Source organism: Erythrolamprus reginae, chromosome 1, assembly GCF_031021105.1.
Source record: "Erythrolamprus reginae isolate rEryReg1 chromosome 1, rEryReg1.hap1, whole genome shotgun sequence".
NCBI lineage: Eukaryota > Metazoa > Chordata > Lepidosauria > Squamata > Dipsadidae > Erythrolamprus > Erythrolamprus reginae.
Window position 1 is genome coordinate 96,343,963 of NC_091950.1, and position 21,841 is coordinate 96,365,803.

Consider the following 21,841-nt stretch of genomic DNA (forward strand, 5'->3'; position numbering starts at 1 on the left):
CTTTGCTTTTCCATGAATACTCTAATCACTACCTGAGACCACATTTGGAATACTGTGTTCAGTTCTGGAGACCTCACCTCCCACAAGATATTGACAAAATTGAACGGGTCCAAAGACGGGCTACAAAAATGGTGGAAGGTCTTAAGCATAAAACGTATCAGGAAAGACTTAATGAACTCAATCTGTATAGTCTGGAGGACAGAAGGAAAAGGGGGGACATGATCGAAACATTTAAATATGTTAAATAAGGTCCAGGAAGGAAGTGTTTTTAATAGGAAAGTGAACACAAGAACAAGGGGACACAATCTGAAGTAAGTTGGGGGAAAGATCAGAAGTAACGTGAGAAAATATTATTTTACTGAAAGAGTAGTACATGCTTGGAACAAGCTTCCAGCAGATGTGGTTGGTAAATCCACAGTAACTGAATTTAAACATGCCTGGGATAAACATATATCCATTGTAAGATAAAATACAGGAAATAGTATAAGGGCAGACTAGATGGACCATGAGGTCTTTTTCTACCATCAATCTTCTATGTTTCTATGTTTCTATGATTATAGGTAACGGGCACCACGCCTTCCTTCAGAAAAGTGTAAACTAATGGTAAAGAAATATTTTTTTAGGAAAAGCTGTTGACTCATGCAAAGATTCAGTTGGAGTCCACATCTGATTGTGTGAGAGAAACCAGAGCTAATAGAGACGGCATCACAGAACTACATAGCAATTTCTCTATGTTCACTTCACTGGTTTTTTATACTGTGTGTTCACATATTTACCCATTCAGTAAAGGAAGCTGTTATCAATAAACAATTCAGAGAACAAGAGTGGACTCACAGCTGGATAATGAACACCACAGAAAAAGCATAGGTAACTTATTCAGAATAAGGAGGATCAATAATTTCAGTGTGTGAAACACAATATCTATTCCACCCACAGTATTTCAAATTAGATTTCACATAGCTTAAGTTGATTACTGGGTAGTAATTTCTTACATAACCAATTAACACTTAAGAAAAGCTTCAAATCTCCAAGTTTATCTCACATTTGGAGCTATGGATACATGTGCTATGTGGAGTTTTTAAAGCAAATTCATTAGAATCCTTAGCTCTAATGCAGTGGTTTTCAACCTTTCTAATGCCACGACCCCTTAATACAGTCCCTCATATTGTGGTGACGCCCAACCAAAAGTCTAGCATCAATTTTCCCAACAGAACTTTAAGCTGATTGGCAGGAAGGTCAGAAGGACACCCCTGCTGCAAACACCTGATTGGTCGGATTGTAAACATATGTTCCAAGGCGCCAGAATAGAAGCTTTAGTTCCTAACACCATGGATAATTTGTCTTTTCCCATGGTCTTAGGTGACCCCTGTGAAACGGTTGTTCAACCCCCAAAGGGATCCCGACTTCCAGGTTGAGAACCACTGCTCTAAAGCCAAGCATGACAAGGAAGCTAGGCTACATTTTGGTATTGACTTACTTGTTGTTCTTTGGGTGGTATCCACAAAATGAAATATTCTTCAACTGGAAAAAGTGGCTACATTTATTCCCCTGCAAAAGGTAAAAAAAATAAAAAATGAATCCAAGTTATCAAATATGTGATAGCCATTTATTTCTTAAACAAAAGAGCTAAGTTAAAATGCTAAGTTAAAAATTAAGGATGTTTCTTAGAAAAAAATGAATGGTCACTGTATAACTATTTGCAATTGTTTGCTCTGCGTGAAATCTTTCTAACCATAAAAGAGAAAGCTGCATTCCAAACTTTTCTGCTCTCACTAAAAGGTTCAATATGCCATGGGAATTTGAAAAGGAAATTCGAGGCTTAGGTGACACGAAGGCAGCAGTAGTAGCAGACTAATGGGATAATTCCAGGTACCATTTATATAGGAGCCTAGCTTTGCATTGTATGGTAATTCATCTGGAAGAGTTTGTGGCTATTAATGTGAGCAAGTTTATCTGTAAAGCTAGACCAGAAATCAAGTGACTGTGGTTTCTAATACACCTTAGGCATGGAAGTTGGTACTTTACATGGTAATTACTATAAGAAAAATAGCAGTAGGGAACAATATGTGTCAGTAATAAATGAGAATATTTGTAGCTCTGGGTTGATATAAGGGATCCTTCGTGATCTCTGAGCTTGCTTGTTTTCTTGCAGATATTTCACTACCCAAACTAGGTAACATCAGTGCTGGTACTGACATATTCCCTCTCCTGAGTTATACAAAACAAATGGCGGGAGATTAATCTAGCTAACTAACCCTCAACCATCCTACATGGATTCTCACTGCAATCATAGCTTGGGGAAAAAAATCTGCAGTCAATAGGATCAGTTTGCTTTCTGGATAAATAAAGGGGTACATTTTTCCTTGTGGTAATAAAGACATTGGCTTATTTATCACATGGATACAGTTATACCCTATGAAGATTGATAAAGTAAACAACATACAAGTCCATCTACTGATGAATAAATAAATATGGTTTTCTTCAGTTTTAAACACATCTAATTTGGAGAAATGATACATGTCTGCATAATATTAAATTGAACTACTTGTGTACAAAATGATGTAAAATAACTGGGAATTAATATTTGGGTTAATAAGAAAAGAAATACATTTAAATGTTGGGCAAAACTTTGAAAACAGATTTATCCCCTCCCTCCCTCCCTTCCTTCCGGTTTCATTGACCATGAATGGTTTTGGCAAGCAATTCTATTTCAACATGGCTTTATTTATTTCTGAAAATCCTTGTAAATTACAGTAATGTAATTACTTGTAATGTAATGCAGAAAAGCTAATCAAAAGAGCATTATTAAATAGATCTACAGAAGGCTGCTTAAAATAGTAGCAGAAAGATTTAGCAAAGCTGCAAAGATTAATTATTGGAGCTTAGAATGCAGGCCTTCAATTCCATTGTGATATCTACATGCAGGGAGCATACCATCCATCTATGCACTCAGGGTCAGGAACACTATTCCCTCTCCACTACACTAGCCAGTCGACTCCTGCAGGAAATGAGATAATGAGGCCCTGAAGAATATGGAACCTCCAGGGATGTGTGAACAGTGCAGGAACCAGAGCTTCACAGGCAGCCAAACTCACTTTACTGGGATCCTTGGTGTCATCCTTCTTCACAGCAATCTTAACTCCTCTCATGCTGATCTCCAGGACACAGCTGGAGGGTGGGTTAAAGTGCACTGTGAGGCGACGTGTAGTGGCAATCTGTACCCAACAGAAAAAAGATCAGCTGCCACAAACCATTAATGTTTCTTAAAGTTCCTGCTCTTGCTTTATACAGCAATTAGTCTCCAATATAGACAAGAGGAGACTTTCCCCACATCTGCCATGTTCTCCTCTTGTTTTGGACTAAACACATTTCCTCTGAAAGAACAGGGCCCAATCTAAACATGTTCTTGGATCCAACAATATTTCTGGAGATCAGGTGGTACAGTCTTGGTACATCTTCTGCATCAACAGGTTTTTTAATAAAAAGTTAGTCTAGCAATAGTGACTCTTCCTTTACCACTTCACATTTAGATCATCATGGGAATATGTTCATAATTTATAAATATTATCAGATGTCCTATTTTACATCTGATCTTAGATATTAGGGATCCATCCTTTTATATTTGCTTTTAAAATGTTTTACCTCACACTGTCACATTGCTTTTTAAGTATAAAAAATGCAAGATTTTTACACAAAGTGGTCTAACACATGGCAACTCCAAATCTCAACTAGCAAATGCTCTGTCCTACACATTGGGAAGAAGAATCTGAACACCAAATACGAACTGAATAATCAAATTATCACAGATAATCCCCATTCGGTTAAAGACCTTGGTATACTAATAACAAAAGATTTAAGTGCCAAAGCCCACTGCAACAATATAGCCAAGAAGGCTTCAAGAGTTGTAAACCTAATCCTACGTAGCTTCTGCTCTGGCAATCTCACACTACTTACTAGAGCTTACAAAACTTTTGCCAGACCCATCCTCGAATACAGCTCATCTGTTTGGAACCCATATCGTATCTCAGACATTAACACCCTTGAAAATGTTCAAAGATACTTCACCAGAAGAGCCCTTCACTCCTCCACTCGAAATAGAATACCCTATGGGACTAGACTTTCAATCCTGGGCCTAGAAAGTTTAGAACTAAGACGCCTTAAACAAGATCTAAGTATTGCCCACAAGATCATATGCTGCAACGTCCTGCCTGTCGGCGACTACTTCAGCTTCAACCACAACAACCCAAGAGCACACAACAGATTTAAACTTAATATTAACCGCTCCAAACTTGACTGTAAAAAATATGACTTCAGTAACAGAGTTGTCGAAGCGTGGAACTCATTACCGGACTCCATAGTGTCATCCCCAAACCCCCAACACTTTACCCTTAGATTATCTACGGTTGACCTATCCAGATTCCTAAGAGGTCAGTAAGGGGCGAGTACAAGTGCACTAGAGTGCCTTCCGTCCCCTGTCCTATTACTCTCCTATATATCCTATATCTCTTCTTCTATTCTTTCATGATATAGAATTGTCGGCTATCAATAAAATTAACTGCCTTGGAAATGGCCCTGGGTTGGGCCGAGAGGCAAAAAAGGAGCTGTGATGTTCCTTCAATATACCAGGGTGATTCGACACAAAATGTAACCCTTCCCTGGTACAGAGCTGAAGAGATTGTATACTGTAGCCTAGAGGATAATTCTCTGCCTTACAAGGCAAAGGTTGCAGGTTCAAGTCCCAGTGGGTATGGCTAGCTGATGAGGCCAAAATAAGGCCGAAATAGATCTATCCTAGTCTCCCTTAATTTTCGAATTCAGCTTAAACATGTGACATATATATATATGTATATATATATATATATGTATGTATGTATGTATATGTATATGTATGTGTATATGTATGTATATATATATATATATGTATTTATGTGTATATGTGTGTGTGTGTATATATATATATATATATATATATATATATATATATATATATATATATATTTGTTTTCGTAAATTTTCACGGGTATATGTATGTAGATTGTTCTGAGTTCGGGTTTTGCCCTGTGTAATATTTTGCATGTTTGTATTGGACAAAATAAATAAATAAATAAATAAAATAAATAAATTGCTTACCACGGGCAGTTTTGCCATTGTAGAGTAGAAAAACATCAAATTAAATTAAGGGAACTTTACCTTAAAATTTAATCCAAGGTGTGAATACTAACCCTTCATGAGTTTCATTATTTGCCAGTTTGGTTCTAGACTATATTCAATATGGCCTTGTTTGTTTTTAAAACTCTTAACAGTCTAAATCTGGAAATTAATGGGGAAATCTGTTACTATAAGCACCTTTCTTTTATCTTCTGGTATTATGATTGCTTATTAAATCCTGTGAAATGATTTTCTTGGTGGAGAAACCAAAGTAGAACCAATTATCCGATGAAAAATAGAAATAGAATAAGAGTTGGAAGGGACCTTGGACGTCTTCTAGTCCAACTTCCTGCATAGGCAGGAAAGCCTACATCATTTCAGACAAATGGTTATCCAACATCTTCATAAAAACTTCCACTGTTGGAGCATTCACAACTTTTTGAGGCAAGTTGTCCCACTTATTACTTGTTCTAACTGTCAGGAAATTTCTCCTTAGTTTTAAGTTGCTTCTCTCCTTGATTAGTTTCCACCCATTGCTTCTTGTCCTACTCTCAGGTGATTTGCAGAATAGCTTGACTCGCTCTTCTTTGTGGCAACCCCTGAGATATTGGAACATTGCTATTATGTCTCCCCTAGTCTTTCTTTTCATCAAAGTAGACATACCCAGTTCATGCAACTGTTCTTCATATGTTTTAGCTTCCAGTCCCTAATCATCTTTGTTGCTCTTCTCTGCACTCTTTCTAGCATCTCAACATCTTTTTTACATTGTGAGACCAAAACTGAATGTATGTTCTGCTCAGAGCCTTGCCCATTTTAAATGGAAGTTGAAACCTCCTCTGTTTAGATAAAGTGCGTGGGGTTAACAAATGCATTTGTTATCAGTGGTTGTTATATTCTCTTCTTCCTGCCACTTCTTGTAATTATGTTTTGGAATGAAGGGCGCTGTTCATCGTTCTAATATTGTTGTATTGTAGGGTTTTTTTTCCTAAATAAAAATGTATTTGTCTTTACCCAAAGAAAAGATCAGGAGGTTGAAGGAGAGATGGAGAGTTGAGAAAATGTACCTTCTGCATTGCTGCACACAATACATCATTGCCTTTGTGATAAGGAACTTGGACTGAGCCGAGGAACTTCACCCGGAATTGATCCACCCAATCACTGGTTTTGCATGAATCTGAAAAAATAAAGACGGTAAAAAGAACCGTACTGAAATAAGGTACAATCCCACCTGTTGACCTGTTCTTGGTCATCACAATGCTGGCTACAATCTACCTGGTCTATATTGTAAACACAGAAAAACTCTTATTTTTAATCATTGGAAACAACATGATTGCTTCCTTTATGCTTCAGTCCTGAATGAAAGTCAGACTCAAAGCTATCTTGGTGAGAAAGCATTTAAAAGAATATACTGAGAAAGGAATGATTTTCTGTCCATGGTCATTAAAAATATTTGACATGTTTCTGTGATGGCTCAGGGCTACTTCATAAAGCTAGAAGCAGTTATAAACTGAGTGACTGGCAACAAATTTGGATCAGAGGAATTAGATTCAAAAAGAAGTAACATTAAGGGACGATTTACAGAAAGAAGGAAGGAGAAAAGTCCAATATCTTCAGTACAGTAAATTAAAATTAAAATTAAATTAAAGCCATGCCCTTACTCCAGTCCATTGCAATAGGGATGGGACAGAATTTTTGAATGCCTTTGGATAATTGGAAATTAAAACCATGCCCTTTTTCTTCCATTCTAATTCTGAATATTTGTTTAATTAACATTTTCTTCAGAAAACATCTTGTAGAGTGCATTGCTATTATCCAAGCGGAATAGGCTGCATGTGTTCTGCTTTGGGCCTACCGGATTGGAACAGAGAAGCCCGCATGAACAAAGGATTCAATTCAAACACTTTTATATAGTTAAAGATGCTTTGTACAGACAGGAGTAGATTTATCAGTTCATTTTGGCAGAGGCCCTGCTCAAATTGGCCAAGGGATAACAAAGGGCCAGCATGAGAGGCAGAGCTAATTAGCACATTCTTCCTTGAGATAAAGTCGTAAATCCCCCACATACCCTTACAGATCTCCAGGTTTCTTTTCTTTCTCATTCATCGGCATCTCTGCATGACTCTTAAAGGAGCCACAGCAGTTTCTCAGCACAGCAGTTCTGGAATTCCAGATCTGAGTCCTCCACCATGACAAATATTGAAACTCCATGCCTCTTTACCCAGAAGTCCTCCTTTATATACAGCCTGGGTGTGGCCAACTGTTGGCTAGAGCTATACTGATTAGACTCACTTTCTGAACTATTTTATTTTATATTTTATTTTATTTTTTAGATTGATTGATTTGATTTGATTTGATTTGTATGCCGCCCCTCTCCGTAGACTCGGGGCGGCTAACAACAACAATAAAACAGCATATGACAAATCTAATATTTAAAATAACTAAAAACCCTTATTAAAAACCAAACATACACACAAACATACCATGCATAAATTATATAGGCCTAGGGGGAAAGGAATATCTCAATTCCCCCATACCTGACGACAGATGTGGGTTTTAAGGAGCTTATAAAAGGCGAGGAGGGTGGGGGCAATTCTGATCTCTGGGGGGAGCTGGCTCCAGAGGGTCGGGGCCACCACAGAGAAGGCTCTTCTCTTTTTCCTATAAAGATATTTCTGTCCGCTTCTTGACCTTCTGACTTGGGCATTTAATAGGGGCTCCCGGTCTCCCATGTTCCCCTCCTCCTCTGACTCAGACATTACCATCATTGGGTTTCTACAGTCTCTGGAGGTTCCTTAGATTCCACCAGTTCCAACTCTCCCTCACTCTCACCCTCTAATTCAGTCGGTAAGAACGCTGGCCTAGGGTACCAAGACGGGCCTGGTTCATCATCCTCTGTCACTAACTGACCCAGTTGTGGACCACTCACAACAGCATGTATAGCCTTCAAATCAAAGAATGATAATGGCTAGACCTGTTCAGATAGAAGCAGAGTACCAATCCTAAACAGAACCAATACCTGTCATATGATCTGGGTCCTTGGTGACCTCAATAGCATAGTAAGCAGGAAAAATCCCCCGATCACCAGTCCTCATGTTATAAGCTTCATACCAATAATCTTCTGCCTGAACTTCCACCAATAAAGGGTCATCCACTTCCAGTTCCAATTCATCTTCATGACGAGGCACAAACCTGAGGCAGAAACCATTCATATTTTGTGAGCCAAAGCTCTAAAAATAAAACATTAGCCTTATATTTAACAAGTTCTATGGGAATCTGATATCTGTCATAAAAATCTGTCTGAGCTTTTATTCTATAGCAAAGGGCTCATAAATAGTAGACTGTAAATTTTCAGACCTTGATTTCACAAGCCCTTGCTCACACGAGACGTTTGTTGCTATAAGAATTCTGCATTGAGGATTTCCAGACTATTTTCATGATTAGCAATTGGATTTTTCTTTTTTTTAGAAGCACTGCTTATCTGCATAAATTATTTCTATGTCATATTATTACTAGCATACTGTGTTTTTGGAGTATAAGACACATCTTTTTACTCCAAAAAGAGGGTCAAAAACTGGGTGTGTCTTATACTCTGAATAACCCACCCACTCTATACATCTCATTTTTGGGTGGTTCCAGATGGCGGCTATCCTCACTTCCACACGGAGACTGATTTTCAGGCATTTATTTCCCTGATGCCCTCACGTGCTCTCATGAAAACTAACTCCTGCCGTCAATGATCTCCCAGCCTGTGGAGACTGAAAGGGCAATGCTTGCTTTGGGCTTCATGCCACTCTCCTCATCGTCCTCCAGCAGGCGAGAGGTGCGTAGAGACAAGACTGGGAAAGCGGGTATAGATTACTGAGATTACTGGGAGGCGGCTCAGGGCACAGCCTGAGGAATGAACCTCTTCAGGATGGTCTGGGGGGAGGGATCTGTCCAGCGGCTTTGGCGAAAAAGCAATGTGAGGAGCCGCCGCCACTGCCTAAGCCCTCTCCGCGCCTGGGAACCAAACCAAGCGGGAGTCCTGAGAATAAAACATCCTTCCTTTCCAGCCACCATTGCCTATTGGCTCGATTCCCCAATGCAATTTGCACAGCCTCATGAAAATGAGGGGTGGTGCTTTTCAGCCGGTTCTAAGCACTGCTGAGACCGAAAACGCGGTGTTTCTTTTTGCCAATCCTCATTGCCTGGAACAGCATGTTTCAGGTGGTGGATCTGACCAGGAGAAAAGAGAAGTCTGCGGCGAAGGAGGAGGAGGTCACGCGGCTCTGCAATGTGCATCGGGGAATCGAGGGAATAGAGGAGGAAAGCATTTTCTGGCTGGAACTGGCCACCGCCTGAAACGTGATGCACTTTTTGGCCTCCACACACCCCATTTTTTTAATGGGGAGGAAATGTTTTTGGGCAGCAGACCCATGATTCCCTTCCTGATTCCAAAAATGGGTGTGCGGAGGCAAAAAAAGTGCATTGCATTTCATGCGGTAAGTTTGGTGAACATAAGAAAAGTCATACTGAATCAGGCCAAAGCCCATTGAGTCCAGCATTCTGTGTCACATGGTGGCCCATCAATTGTCCATGGGGATCTTGGACAGAAAGAGAAGGCAAAACCCTCCCTTTCCCTTGACCCCCAACAAATTGTACCCAAGGTAATCCTGCCTGCCTCAACCAACATAGAGGCATTACATAGACATCCATTTCAATAACTACCGATACACTTGGCATCCATGAATCAGTCTAATCCTGCCTTGAAGCTATCAAGGCTGACAGCTGTCACAACCTCTTCTGGAAGTGATGCCTTAATCAACTGGTGCCTTAATCAATGGACCAAATTGTTAGTATTAATAGTTACATTTTCTTATTAACCTATGCTCATACTCAACTTATTTTATGGTGCTTAAATGGAATGAAAATTAAAATGTTTACTTCAAGATTTTAAATTCAGGATCAAGATCCAAAATTGAAGACCGAATATTATTTAGCATGGAATAAACTACACAAATGGATAGAGCAGTGGTTCCCAACCTTTCTAATGCCGCGATCCCTGAATACAGTTCCTCATGTTGTGGTGATCCCCAACCATAAGTCTAGTGGCAAGTCTCCTAACCGAGCTTTAAGCTGATTGGCAGGAAGTCAGAGGGACACGCCCACTGTAAACACCTGATTGGTCAGATGGTAAAAATATGTTCTAAGATGCCAGAATAGAAGCTTTAGTTCCCAACACCATGGGAAATTTGTCTTAGGCGACCTCTGTGAAATGGTCATTTGACCCCCACAAAGGGGTCCCAACCCCCAGGTTGAGAACCACTTGGTTAGAGGATAGAAAGATTAAGTAAAAGGATGTATATTAGGGCTAAACCAAAAGTGAGGAAATTAGAACTCTGACAATTGTAGTTATTACAATAAGTATGTAATGTAACACATTATAGAAAATACAAGGAATAAGATACTTAAATATGTTAAGAACAAGGCAGTAAAATGTAAAATTTAAATATTTAAGTGGGAAAATTTAAAATGTTGATATATACTGATGTGGATTTGTTGCCAAAGGGAATTTGATCCCCTACTGTTTGTTTTATATTTGTTTTATATATGTATTTGTTGGTGTTATGTTTTTTTTAAAAAAAAATTAAAGACCCAAAATTGATTATGCTTTTCAAGGTAATCTAATGTAAGATTTGGTGATTCCATTCCGGATCAGAGAAAACATTTTACTGATTTACTGGGTCAATAAGACCAGGAATAATGGGAACTGAAGTTCAATATAATTAATAGTGACCAGAATGGATCTGCTGTAGCAAATTCTTATAGCAACATCAAACAGTTTTTTGACAACATCACATGCACAATAAATCCACATTTTTTGTATATTTCAGTATCCCACTGACATTTTGAAATATTATTTTGCTTTTCAACACCACATTTATAAAATTATTATTACTGAATCAAAATGTAAAACATGTAAAAATGTAATACACCAACTCATTGCATTTCCAACATAGTGAAGTTGAATGTTTAGCTAAACTTTGCTAAAAATCCTCTTGGATTTCCAGTAAACACACACATATTTTGTTCATTAATCCCATCCTCAGATTATAAAATTCATACTTAACATTCTTTAAAACTTTAACATGTTTATTTATTAATTCAGAGTATTCCAATTCATTACTCCAAATTGCTTGCAGATTATCTTACAGTTCAATTTTTTGTAAAATGAATTGTAGATTTAGAATTAACTAAAGCTTTATCCAATTATGACAGTAATTTGTGGCATTTTGACACTGCTAAAGCATCCAGTCCAAGCTGTTTATTCAAAATATGTTTTCATTAACTAATTAATTAATTATTTTAGACAATTCAGGCTTTTCTTGGAACAAAGTATTGTAATTATTTTGAAGGATTGATTAGCTATAAGCTGATTTACAATATTAATGCCAATTTTTTTTGCCCACGAAATAAGCAAAAATTATCTGCAATTTCCATACTAGGATTATCCACGGCTAGTTTCTCAGGGGAACAAGGATCAAATTTAAGCTTCCTTCTGAATATTATCATCTAAATATGTCCTATGGTTTTCAGTGGTGGGAAAAACAAATGACTTTGAGGGGTCCTTGGTGCTCTCTGAGTTTGGTTGTTTTTTTGAAGACATTTCATTACCCAAACTAGGTAACATCATCAGTGCTAGAAAAGAGTGGGGTTTGACCTCAGTTTATAGTCTAGTGGCTTGTCCTGTCAGTCTTGGTGGGAGTGATTTTGGTGGTTCTTGGTTGGGCTGTTTACTATTACTGGTAGTTTGTTTGGCAGCTCCTTGATTGAAGTATTCTTTACTTCTTAGCTGGTCTGATGTTAGTTAATCTATGCCCATCTGGGTTTTGGTGTTTTTTTGTCTTTCCCTCCCCCTTTTGGTTTGCCGATTGTCTCTTTTGTGCAGTATGTAGATATTGTAAATGTCTATGAGTCAATTGATGGCTAATTTGTTATCCTCCTAGACCAAGCCAAGTCCAAAATGCTAGAAAATGTCCAGAAACCTTGCATTCTGACAAAGTAGCCATCATTTAGGCAGTGCTCTTTATGGGAAGTTCAACCAACATTATTCTATGTGATCCATGTTTAATATACTGTTCAAAACCTGAAATATTTTCTACGCATCTATTATAAAGAGCCGGGATGGCACAATGGTTAGAGTGCAGCATTGCAGGATACTTCAGCTAACTGCTAGCTGTAGTTCAGCAGTTCAAATTTCACCACTGGCTCAAGGTTGACTCAGCCTGACCCTCTGAAAGCAGTTTTAGAAATATGGTTTAAATGGCAGGGGAAATTGGGAACTAGAAACTCAAACTTATCAACGTTACATGTATTGAATACAGGTAATGATGTGAACTTTAGCAGAATCATAAAAGAATTAGATAGTAAAGGGATAATGAGAATTGAACAATTATATGAGAAGGACGGAAGAGTTAGCAGAACTCGGCTGGAATGGTGGTTGGGTCAACAGAAATGGCTGCAGATTAATGCAATATATAAATATTTAAATAAAAGTGAGAATAAGGTTGACTCAGCCTTCCATCCTTCCAAGATGAGTAAAATGAGGACCCAGATTGCTGGGGGCAATATGCTGATTCTGTAAACTGCTTAGAGAGGGCTGTAAAAGCACTATGAAGCGGTATGTAAGTCTAAATGCTATTGCTATATGATGCATATCTTTGAATGTGTGTTACTTTTGGTCATTTGTCATTGTGCATTTTTACATTTCTGTTTCTGCATTTTAAAGCAACTGGTGTGTGTGTGTGCGTGGGTGTTAAGGATAGAAAAATAAAACCCCTACTGTTGTGGTTCCGTCTGAGGCCCCTCAGGGAACGGCTGATCTTCTGTCGGTTTCCAGCTCAGAGGGAGAGGATGAGGAACAGGAGGTGCAGGCAGACGAGGAGGAGGAATCCCAGGCTGAAGAAGAGGGAGGACAGCCAGAGTCCCCCCAGAGGGAGCTCTCCCCAGCAAGCAGCCTGGATTCCTTAGAGGAAAATGCACAAGCCATAATTGATCTGCGACAGAGAAGAGCTACACAGCGAAGGGACCAATTGGCTAGGTACTTTCAGCGTTAAAGAGGCAACAGCTGGGTTTGGGTGTGGTGCTCTTTGGAAAGGCTAAAAGGCAGACCCACCCTTCCTGGCTTGTGGAGTTTTATCTTTGAGAGTCTTGGGACCTGGCTGTGAACTTTGGCGTCTTGGAATCCTGGTTTGTGCCTTTGACTACTGAAACCTTGGGGTGGGTGTGCCAGCAAGAAGCTTGCTGTATTGTCTGGACATCAGGACTCTGCTGTAAAGTAGTATAGCCTGTCTGTTGGGAAGAACAGGTTTTCCTCTGTGTTTATTTTTTCCAGCTATAAAGTACTTTTGCTTTTACCAGAGTGTCTGGCTGTTTTTTCCAGTTGGTGTTGAGGTCTGGGGGAACCCAGACAGAACACCCTACTATCTCATTCAGTTTGTGAAGAAAATACCTGCAGATCACTTGATAAGAAAGGCATCACTGGTTAGGTGTGCAGAGTCTATCATCTACTCCAAACTTACCTGAAAACAGCTCGGTGAGTCTGCTCCTGTTCTTCCCCATTGATCATGCAAGAGAAAAGCCCAAAGGATTCAGCACCTGAAAAGAGGGAAAATGCTACAGGCACCTAATCATTCTCCTCCTCAAACCATAATGTTAACTATCATTCAGAACCGCTTATTATTTTAAATGCACAAAATATTACAAGTAGAGAATACTAATTTCCAATGGGAATCCACCGGAGAGAGAAAGGAGAAAAAACAGACTAAAATGCCTTCATATATATTTTGATCCAGGTAGAACATCTAAATGAAGAGAATAAATTAACTGGACAGATAGCTTCTAATGAAAGAGATGGCGCATGAAAACATTTTTTTTAAAAAATGCTTATGTATCTGGAATTGGAGTACATTTTTTTCCTTGAAATTCATGAGGATGGGTGGATGTTTCAAAAAATGGCAGTCATTACTATGTGATTGAAACTGTGTTCTTCTGTATTTGTGTGTGATGTCTGTCTGTCTGTCTGTCTGTCTGTCTGTCTGTCTATCTATCTATCTATCTATCTATCTATCTATCTATCTATCTATCTAAAATGACAGCTTTGATCATAGGATTGTGATTGTTTTGACTTTTCTAATTCCAGCAGATAACCTACTGTATTTTATTTGTGATATTCCAAATTTCTGTAAACCTGTTTGGTCAGAAGAAGTGGGCACACCTATATGTATATACAATAATCATTTTCAATTCTTCTCATCTTTCTGATTTGTTATCAGATTTATTCATCCTTTGGATATTGAAGACCTAGGAAAATTATCATTATAGAAAATGAATACAATTCTTGCAAGCTCTCGCCACAAGATCGGTGTTTAAACCTCAACGTATCCATTTAATTCTATCTGTGGCTTTTTCAGCAACACGTCTCAAAGGTTGAAAACAACCATTTTAAATTGCACAAAGTGGTCCAGATGTTTTAAAGGCAATGTAATGCAGGAAAGAAATTGTCAGCAAAAAAGTTTTAAGAAGAATGGCTAGAATTCTATTCTGCACTGGGGCAAACCAATACTTTATGGTCAAAGAACTTGAAACACCCTTGCTATTTCCTCCGCTATAGCAGTGTTTTTCAACCAGTGTGCCGTGGCACACTAGTGTGCCGCGAGACATGGTCAGGTGTGCCGCGAAGCTCAGAGAGAAAGAAAGCAAGAGAGAGAGAAAGCAAGAGAGAGAGAGAAAGAAAGCAAGAGAGAGAAAGAGCGAGAGAGAGAAAAAAAGAACTAGAGAGAAAGAAAGCAAGAGAGAAAGAACAAGAGAAAGAAAGAGAGCGAGAAAGAGAGAGAAAGAAAGCAAAAGAGAGAGAAAGAGAGGGAGGGAGAGAGAGAGAGAGAAAGACATAGAGGGATGTAGGGAGGGAGAGAGAAAGAGAGCAAAAAAGAGAGGAAGGAAGGAAGAGAAAGAAAGAGGGATGGAGAGAGAGAGAAAGAAAGAGGAAGGAAGGGAGAGAAATAGGGAGGGAGAAAGAAATAGAGCGAAGGGGAGGAAGAGAGGGAATTTTTTTGTCCAAACTTTTTTTAGCCCCCCCCCCCCCCGCTCAATGTGCCCCAGGGTTTCGTAAATGTAAAAAATGTGCCGCGGCTCAAGAAAGGTTGAAAATCACTGCGCTATAGAATGAAATTGCCATTTGGTTTTGTGAAACCAGATTGGAAGTTAAGGATGCTGTTACTTGCAGAATTTTCTTTTGTATATTTAACAACCTTGCCATAACTCTCGTCATAACAGGATTCAAACCCTTGGCAAGTGATAGATTCACCTGTCTCACACGAGGCTCTCAATCCCTCCTACCCTCTCCCTTCTTTTTAGGGCTTGTGGGAAATGGCTTTTGCCCAGCACTCACTGGAAGAACGTGACCGGCCACTCATGAAGACATTGAGGAACTTCTTGGAGAAGTGGATGTCTGCCTCAGGGGTGGAATCCTCAGAGAGACAAACAGAATCACGTTTGAGGGCATCTTCTTCATACTCCTCCCCAATGGCTGATTCATACGGCGAGGAGACACAGTTGTCATAGACGGTGGCTGAATCACTCTCGTCACTGTAACCTGAGTAACACTGTTTCAGACTAACAAGTTCGAGCTGCACATCCTCATCCACCACAAGTGTGTACTTGACTGAGTCGTAGGAGAGAGCACTGGTATCAGAGCTCACCGACGCCCTCTGGAAACTATGGTGAGGCCGATAGCCACCATTGCTGCTGCTGTACACAGTCCGTGGTGTGTTCATTTTGTCAGGTGAAGATAAGTAATCCAGCACCTCATCCTCCTCACTGATTGAGGAATTGGGCTTTCCTGTCATTTGTGGGTAGCCAGAAGTGTCTATGTCAGAGCTAATGGACATCCGGTTGTCACTGGACTGTGACATGAATGGCTTCTCAGATTCCAGAGGGTCCAAATTCTTTTGCACTGGCGTTAGGTAAATCTCCTCAGTAGCTTCCAATCTCACATCAGTCTGGTAGCGAATACGATCCCGGTAAGCTTCAGGTCCTCTTGTTACTACTACCACGGTTGGGTTCTGGGATGGGAGGCGGTTGACAACCTGCTGCTTGTCGGATGCTCGAGAGGAGGCCATGCAGGCTGATGCAATCTGCGTTGAAGCTGTACGCCGGCATGGGCTCTCTGTGGATGTACCCCGGTCTTTGGTAGAGGCTGTGCTATTTTGGTGAGTGACCTCATCGCTCAGGCAAATATGGTCATGGGGCGGGGTCTGCTCACCTGTAGGCAGGTTAAAAAGCAAGGAGAAGGGAAGGGACACATAAAATAACAATGATTTGATACACTTCTCATAGTTCATTCAAAGCATGGTAAAACCATTGGAGCTGTACCTACATATTTCACAAAGTATCTACATATTTCACTAAGTATCTACATATTTCAGGTTAAAAAGCAAGGAGAAGGGAAGGGACACATAAAATAACAATGATTTGATACACTTCTCATAGTTCATTCAAAGCATGGTAAAACCATTGGAGCTGTACCTACATATTTCACAAAGTATCTACATATTTCACAAAGTATCTACATATTTCACAAAGTACACCCAGAGGATTAAGAGATAACTCCTGCTTATGTTGCCAGCTGAATATTAAAATAGCCAATATTAAAATACCCACCTATCAAAGTCAAGTCAGGTTTGACTTTGACCTATCTGAGTAATCATAGTCGGTAACAAACACAGCTGAGTACCCTAAGTGCTTCTACGCTCAACCCAAAATGGTTATAACATCTTTTGTCTTAGAAAGGCCAGTGTTTGGAACAATGCCTTATACTTGGAGCCAATAAGCACATTGTTTCTGGGAACTGAAAGATGCTTATGCCAACTGTGTGTACATATCTATATCTATGTCTATATCTATATCATCTATATATCATCTATATCAGTGATGGCGAACCTATGGCACGGGTGCCACAGGTGGCATGCGGAGCCATATCTGCTGGCACGTGAACCGTTGCCATAGCTCAGCTCCAACGTGCATGTGTGTGCTGGCCAGCTGATTTTGGGCTCAAACAGAATCCCTGGGAGGGCATTTTTGGCTTCCAGGGTGCCTCCAGGGAGATGGGGATGATTTTACCCTCCCCCAGTTCCAGGGAAGCCTTTGGAGCCTGGGGAGGGTGAAATATGAGCCTACTGGGCCCACCAGAATTTGGGAAACAGGCAGTTTCTGGCCTCCAGGTGGCCTCCGGGGGGGGCAGGGAATGTTGTTTTTGCCCTCCCCAGGCATTGAATTATGGGTGTGGGCACTCACACAAGTACAATAGCGTGCACACATTCTCTTTTGGCACCTGAGGAAAAAAAGGTTCACCTTTTTTTATATCATCTACAGTGTTCCCTCGATTTTCGTGGGGGATGCGTTCCGAGACCGCTCGCGAAAGTCGAATTTCCGCGAAGTAGAGATGCGGAAGTAAATACACTATTTTTGGCTATGAATAGTATCGCAAGCCATCCCTTAGCACTTTAAACCCCTAAATTGCAATTTCCCATTCCCTTAGCAACCATTTAGATTATTACTCACCAGGGTTATTTATTAAAGTTTATTAAAAAAAATATTTAGTAAAGGCGGAGAAAAGTTTGGCAATGACATATGACGCCATTGGGCGGGAAAAACCGTGGTATAGGGAAAAAAAACCATGAAGTATTTTTTAATTAATATTTTTGAAAAACTGTGGTATAGACTTTTCGCGAAGTTTGAACCTGCGAAAATCGAGGGAACACTGTATATCTATCATCTATATGTATCCCCTCTATCTCTCCATCTGATTTGGAAGACAACATCCATGAAGTTTCTACATTTTTATCCTTCCACTTAATCAAGTAAGAAAGACATGACTTAGAACTTCCCCTTGCAACAAAAACTATGAAATGCCTTAGATCGGGAGACTGATGTGCTTAATGACAACTTCAAGTTTGGCAAGGCATCTGAATCTAAATCCAATACATGTCCTACTCATTTGAACACATCCCATCCTTGAAAGTGCTGTTCTGTGAATTTGACTCATGTTTTTTTTTAAAAAAAATGGGTGGTGGTGGGGAGGGCGGGGAATGCTGGCCTAAAGGAATCAAAGGCAGAAAAAGCCAGCTCTCAAATGGCTTGAGCCCAAGTAGTCAATTAATAAAACTACAGCATTCCTTGCAAGATGCCAGCTGAAGTGAAAAGACATTAGAAGATTATAAGGAGGAGGTCCAAGCATTGGGGACTGTTCCAACAGGCAGAAGGGAGGGGGGGGAAGCAAATCTGCCTGTGCTGAGAGATGAACTCACCCGTTTTCAGGGGGGATGATGACCGAGACACTCGTTCCTGCCAACTGTGCTTTTTCCCCAGAGAGTTGTTATTCAGAGTGTCCTGAAGGAAAGAACAAAGAAGGCTTGTATCTGCAAGGCAAAGTGGCTCATGGCACAAAGAGGCCCATCACTTCTCCTCCTACACTGGCCTCTCTTTCTCACACACATACACACACACACCCCAGTGAACTATTGTCAGTGTGCATGTAGGAAAGAGGGCTATTCAGAGGGATCCCACCGCTCCATCTGTTGCTTCGCATCTGCAGCCTCCTGGTAGCAGGCATGGAAACAAGAGAAGGGAAAAGCTGAGATGATGCAGCAGGCTACAAGAAATCAACGAAGCTTGAGCCTTCCCTTTCTGAGGCCTCTTCAGTCGGTTGGTTCCTAAGAAGGGGAACTAAATTACACGCATGTTTAACTCCTACCCTGTTGTCTCTCATTTAATTCGGGCTGCGGCCAGATGGAGGACTCTGAATGCTATCAGTCAAAAGACAGAGTGCAGCTAGTATTTTGGAGGGCTTTTTTTTAAAAAAAGGAAGAAAACGACAGAGAAAGTAACCAGACTGTTTTAACTGAGCATCACTCTCACCCTCCCATCACTACAACATTGTGGTATTATTTAGTTTCCATATTTCCTCATTGAATCAACTGTAGTGCTGGAAGGGCCACAAGGAGTTTAGTACAATCTCTAGTCCAACTCTGTAACGCTCAAGCAGACCAATTACTTGTTGTGAGCCGCCCCGAGTTTGCGGAGAGGGGCGGCATATAAATCCAATAAATCTAATCTAATCTAATCTAAATCATCCACGAGAAATTTCTGGAGATGGAGAATCCACAACCACCACTGTTGTAGAGATTTTATCCTTGTATCAAAAGGCCTTCAATCAGCATTATGGCATGCCACAACATTTATTTATTATTTATTATTTATTTATTAATTAGATTTGCATGCCGCCCCTCTCCGAAGACTCAGAGTGGCTCACAACAGCAAAACAATACAAATCCAATAATTAAAACAATTAAAAAACCTTAATATAAAAAGCAATCATACATCTCATATAAACCATACATAAAGCAGAAACAGTCCAGGGGAATCAATTTCCCCATGCCTGACGACAGAGGTGGGTTTAAAGAAGTGGGCAAGGAGGGTGGGGGCAATCCTAATCTCCGGAAGGAGTTGATTCCGGAGGGTTGGGGCCGCCACAGAGAAGGCTCTTCCCCTGGGTCCCACCAGACAACATTGTTTCGTTGATGGGACCCGGAGAAGGCCAACTCTGTGGGACCTGACCGGTTGCTGGGATTTGTGCGGCAGAAAGCGGTCTCGGAGATATTCTGGTCTAATCCTATGAAGGGTTTTATAGGTCATAACCAACACTTTGAATTGTGACCGGAAACTGATCGGCAATCAATGCAGACTGCGGAGTGTTGGTGTGACATGGGCATATCTGGGGAACCCCATGATAGCTTTCGCAGCTGCCTTCCGCAAGATCTGAAGTCTCCAAACACTCTTCAAAGGTAGCCCCATATAGAGAGCATTACAGTAGTCGAACCTCGAGGTGATGAGGGCATGAGTGACTGTGAGCAGTGACTCCCGGTCCAAATAGGGCCGCAACTGGTGCACCAGGTGAACCTGGGCAAACGACCCCCTCGCCACAGCTGAAAGATGGTTCTCTAATGTAAGCTGTGGATCGAGGACACCCAAATTGCGGACCCTCTCTGAGGGGGTCAATAATTCCCACCCCAGGGTAATGGATGGACAGATGGAATTGTCCTTGGGAGGCAAAACCCACAGCCACTCCATCTTATCAGGGTTGAGTTTCAGTCTGTTGATACCCAGCTAGACCCTAACAGCCTCCAGGCAACGGCACATTACTTCCACTGCTTCGTTGACTGGACAACATCCCACTCAGTACTTCTATCTCATTTGCCAATCTTTGCTACCAAGAGTGGAAAGTGCACAGTTACCTTCTTATGAGAGTGAAGAATCACATGAGCTGGAAATTGTGGTAACAAAACAAAGCAGCAAATGTGCACAGAATTGTGAAATACAGTATGTATGCCTTTTAGAGAGAAATGGCATTTGCATTCTAGAAATATTTAGTTCTACTGTCATACTTTGGTGCATAGCTGATGAGTGTCACTTTGTAGGAGAGATAGGTGGCATAATATGTAAAATGAATGAATGAATGTAGAGATACTGAAGCTCACTGTACTCTTCCTTCAATTTCATCCACTTTTGATACACTTCACTTTTCTAACTGTCTTGTAGCAATAATTCATGTAGTAATAGCAATAGCACATAAGACTTATGTACCACTTCTTAGAAACATAGAAAATTGACGGCAGAAAAAGACCTCATGGTCCATCTAGTCTGCCCTTATACTATTTCTTGTATTTTATCTTAGGATGGATATACAGTATGTTTATCCCAGGCATGTTTAAATTCAGTTATTGTGGATTTACCAACCACGTCTGCTGGAAGTTTGTTCCAAACATCCAAGCATCAATATATATAAGCCCTCTCTAAGTGGTTTACAGTGTCAGCATATTGCCCCCAACAATCTAGGTCCTCATTTTACCTACATTGGAAAGATGGAAGGCTGAGTCAACCTTGGGCCACTGCATATCTCAGTGAATTACTTATAAATGCTGCTTTATCCTGTTGATTCCTGCCTCAATCCTGGCACTGCCAGACTGCCAGGTTCTACCACTGAGAAACTGTTACATCATCAGTCCACCCCTTTATCACTTCAGGTAGAGTAGGAGTGATATGCTTTCCTTCAAAAATCAAATGGGCAAAAACTATGCAGGAAAGGTTGCACACCACCGAGTCAGGCTTAACATAACTTAATAGTAACAGAGTTGGAAGGGACCTTGGAGGTCATCTAGTCCAACCCCCTGCTCATGCAGGAGACCTATACTTGAGATCTGAACTGCCAACCTTTCTGATCAACAAGCTCAGTGTCTTAGCCACTGAGCCATTTAATGTATAAATAAATATATTTCGAATGTACCTGGGAGCCAAGCCATACAAAGGTTTAGAATTCATAACCAGCACTTTGAATTGGTCTCAGAAGCAAACTTTAACCAATGCATTCAGTAATACTGCTGACTTCACTATACTTTGACTTTGCTAAAATGGCTTTGTTCTCTTTTGTCTCCTCCTCCACAATTTTTTTTTCTACAGCCAGGTGAATTGTAAATTGAAGAAATATAAATGCATCAGAAGATTCAAGCATGACACTCACTTTTCTGTCTTATATATGGCATTGGGATACAGTAGTTATTTTATAAATACAGTGATACCTTGTCTTACAAACTTAATT

General features: G+C 40.3%; 1 protein-coding gene across 2 annotated transcripts in view; it reads right to left on the reverse strand.

Annotated features, from left to right (window-relative positions):
• Positions 1–21,841, reverse strand: part of MAPK8IP1 (mitogen-activated protein kinase 8 interacting protein 1) — an 89,467-nt gene that overhangs the window by 3,423 nt on the left and 64,203 nt on the right. For both annotated transcript variants that reach the window (XM_070760469.1, XM_070760477.1), the window contains exons 4-10: positions 18,495–18,576; positions 15,578–16,450; positions 13,710–13,785; positions 8,165–8,337; positions 6,213–6,322; positions 3,096–3,215; positions 1,423–1,548 (exon numbers count right to left, since the gene is read on the reverse strand). In XM_070760469.1, the coding sequence (XP_070616570.1) occupies positions 1,474–1,548; positions 3,096–3,215; positions 6,213–6,322; positions 8,165–8,337; positions 13,710–13,785; positions 15,578–16,450; positions 18,495–18,576 (1,509 nt within the window). In that variant the 3' untranslated portion in view covers positions 1,423–1,473. The remainder of the gene's footprint in view (positions 1–1,422; positions 1,549–3,095; positions 3,216–6,212; positions 6,323–8,164; positions 8,338–13,709; positions 13,786–15,577; positions 16,451–18,494; positions 18,577–21,841) is intronic.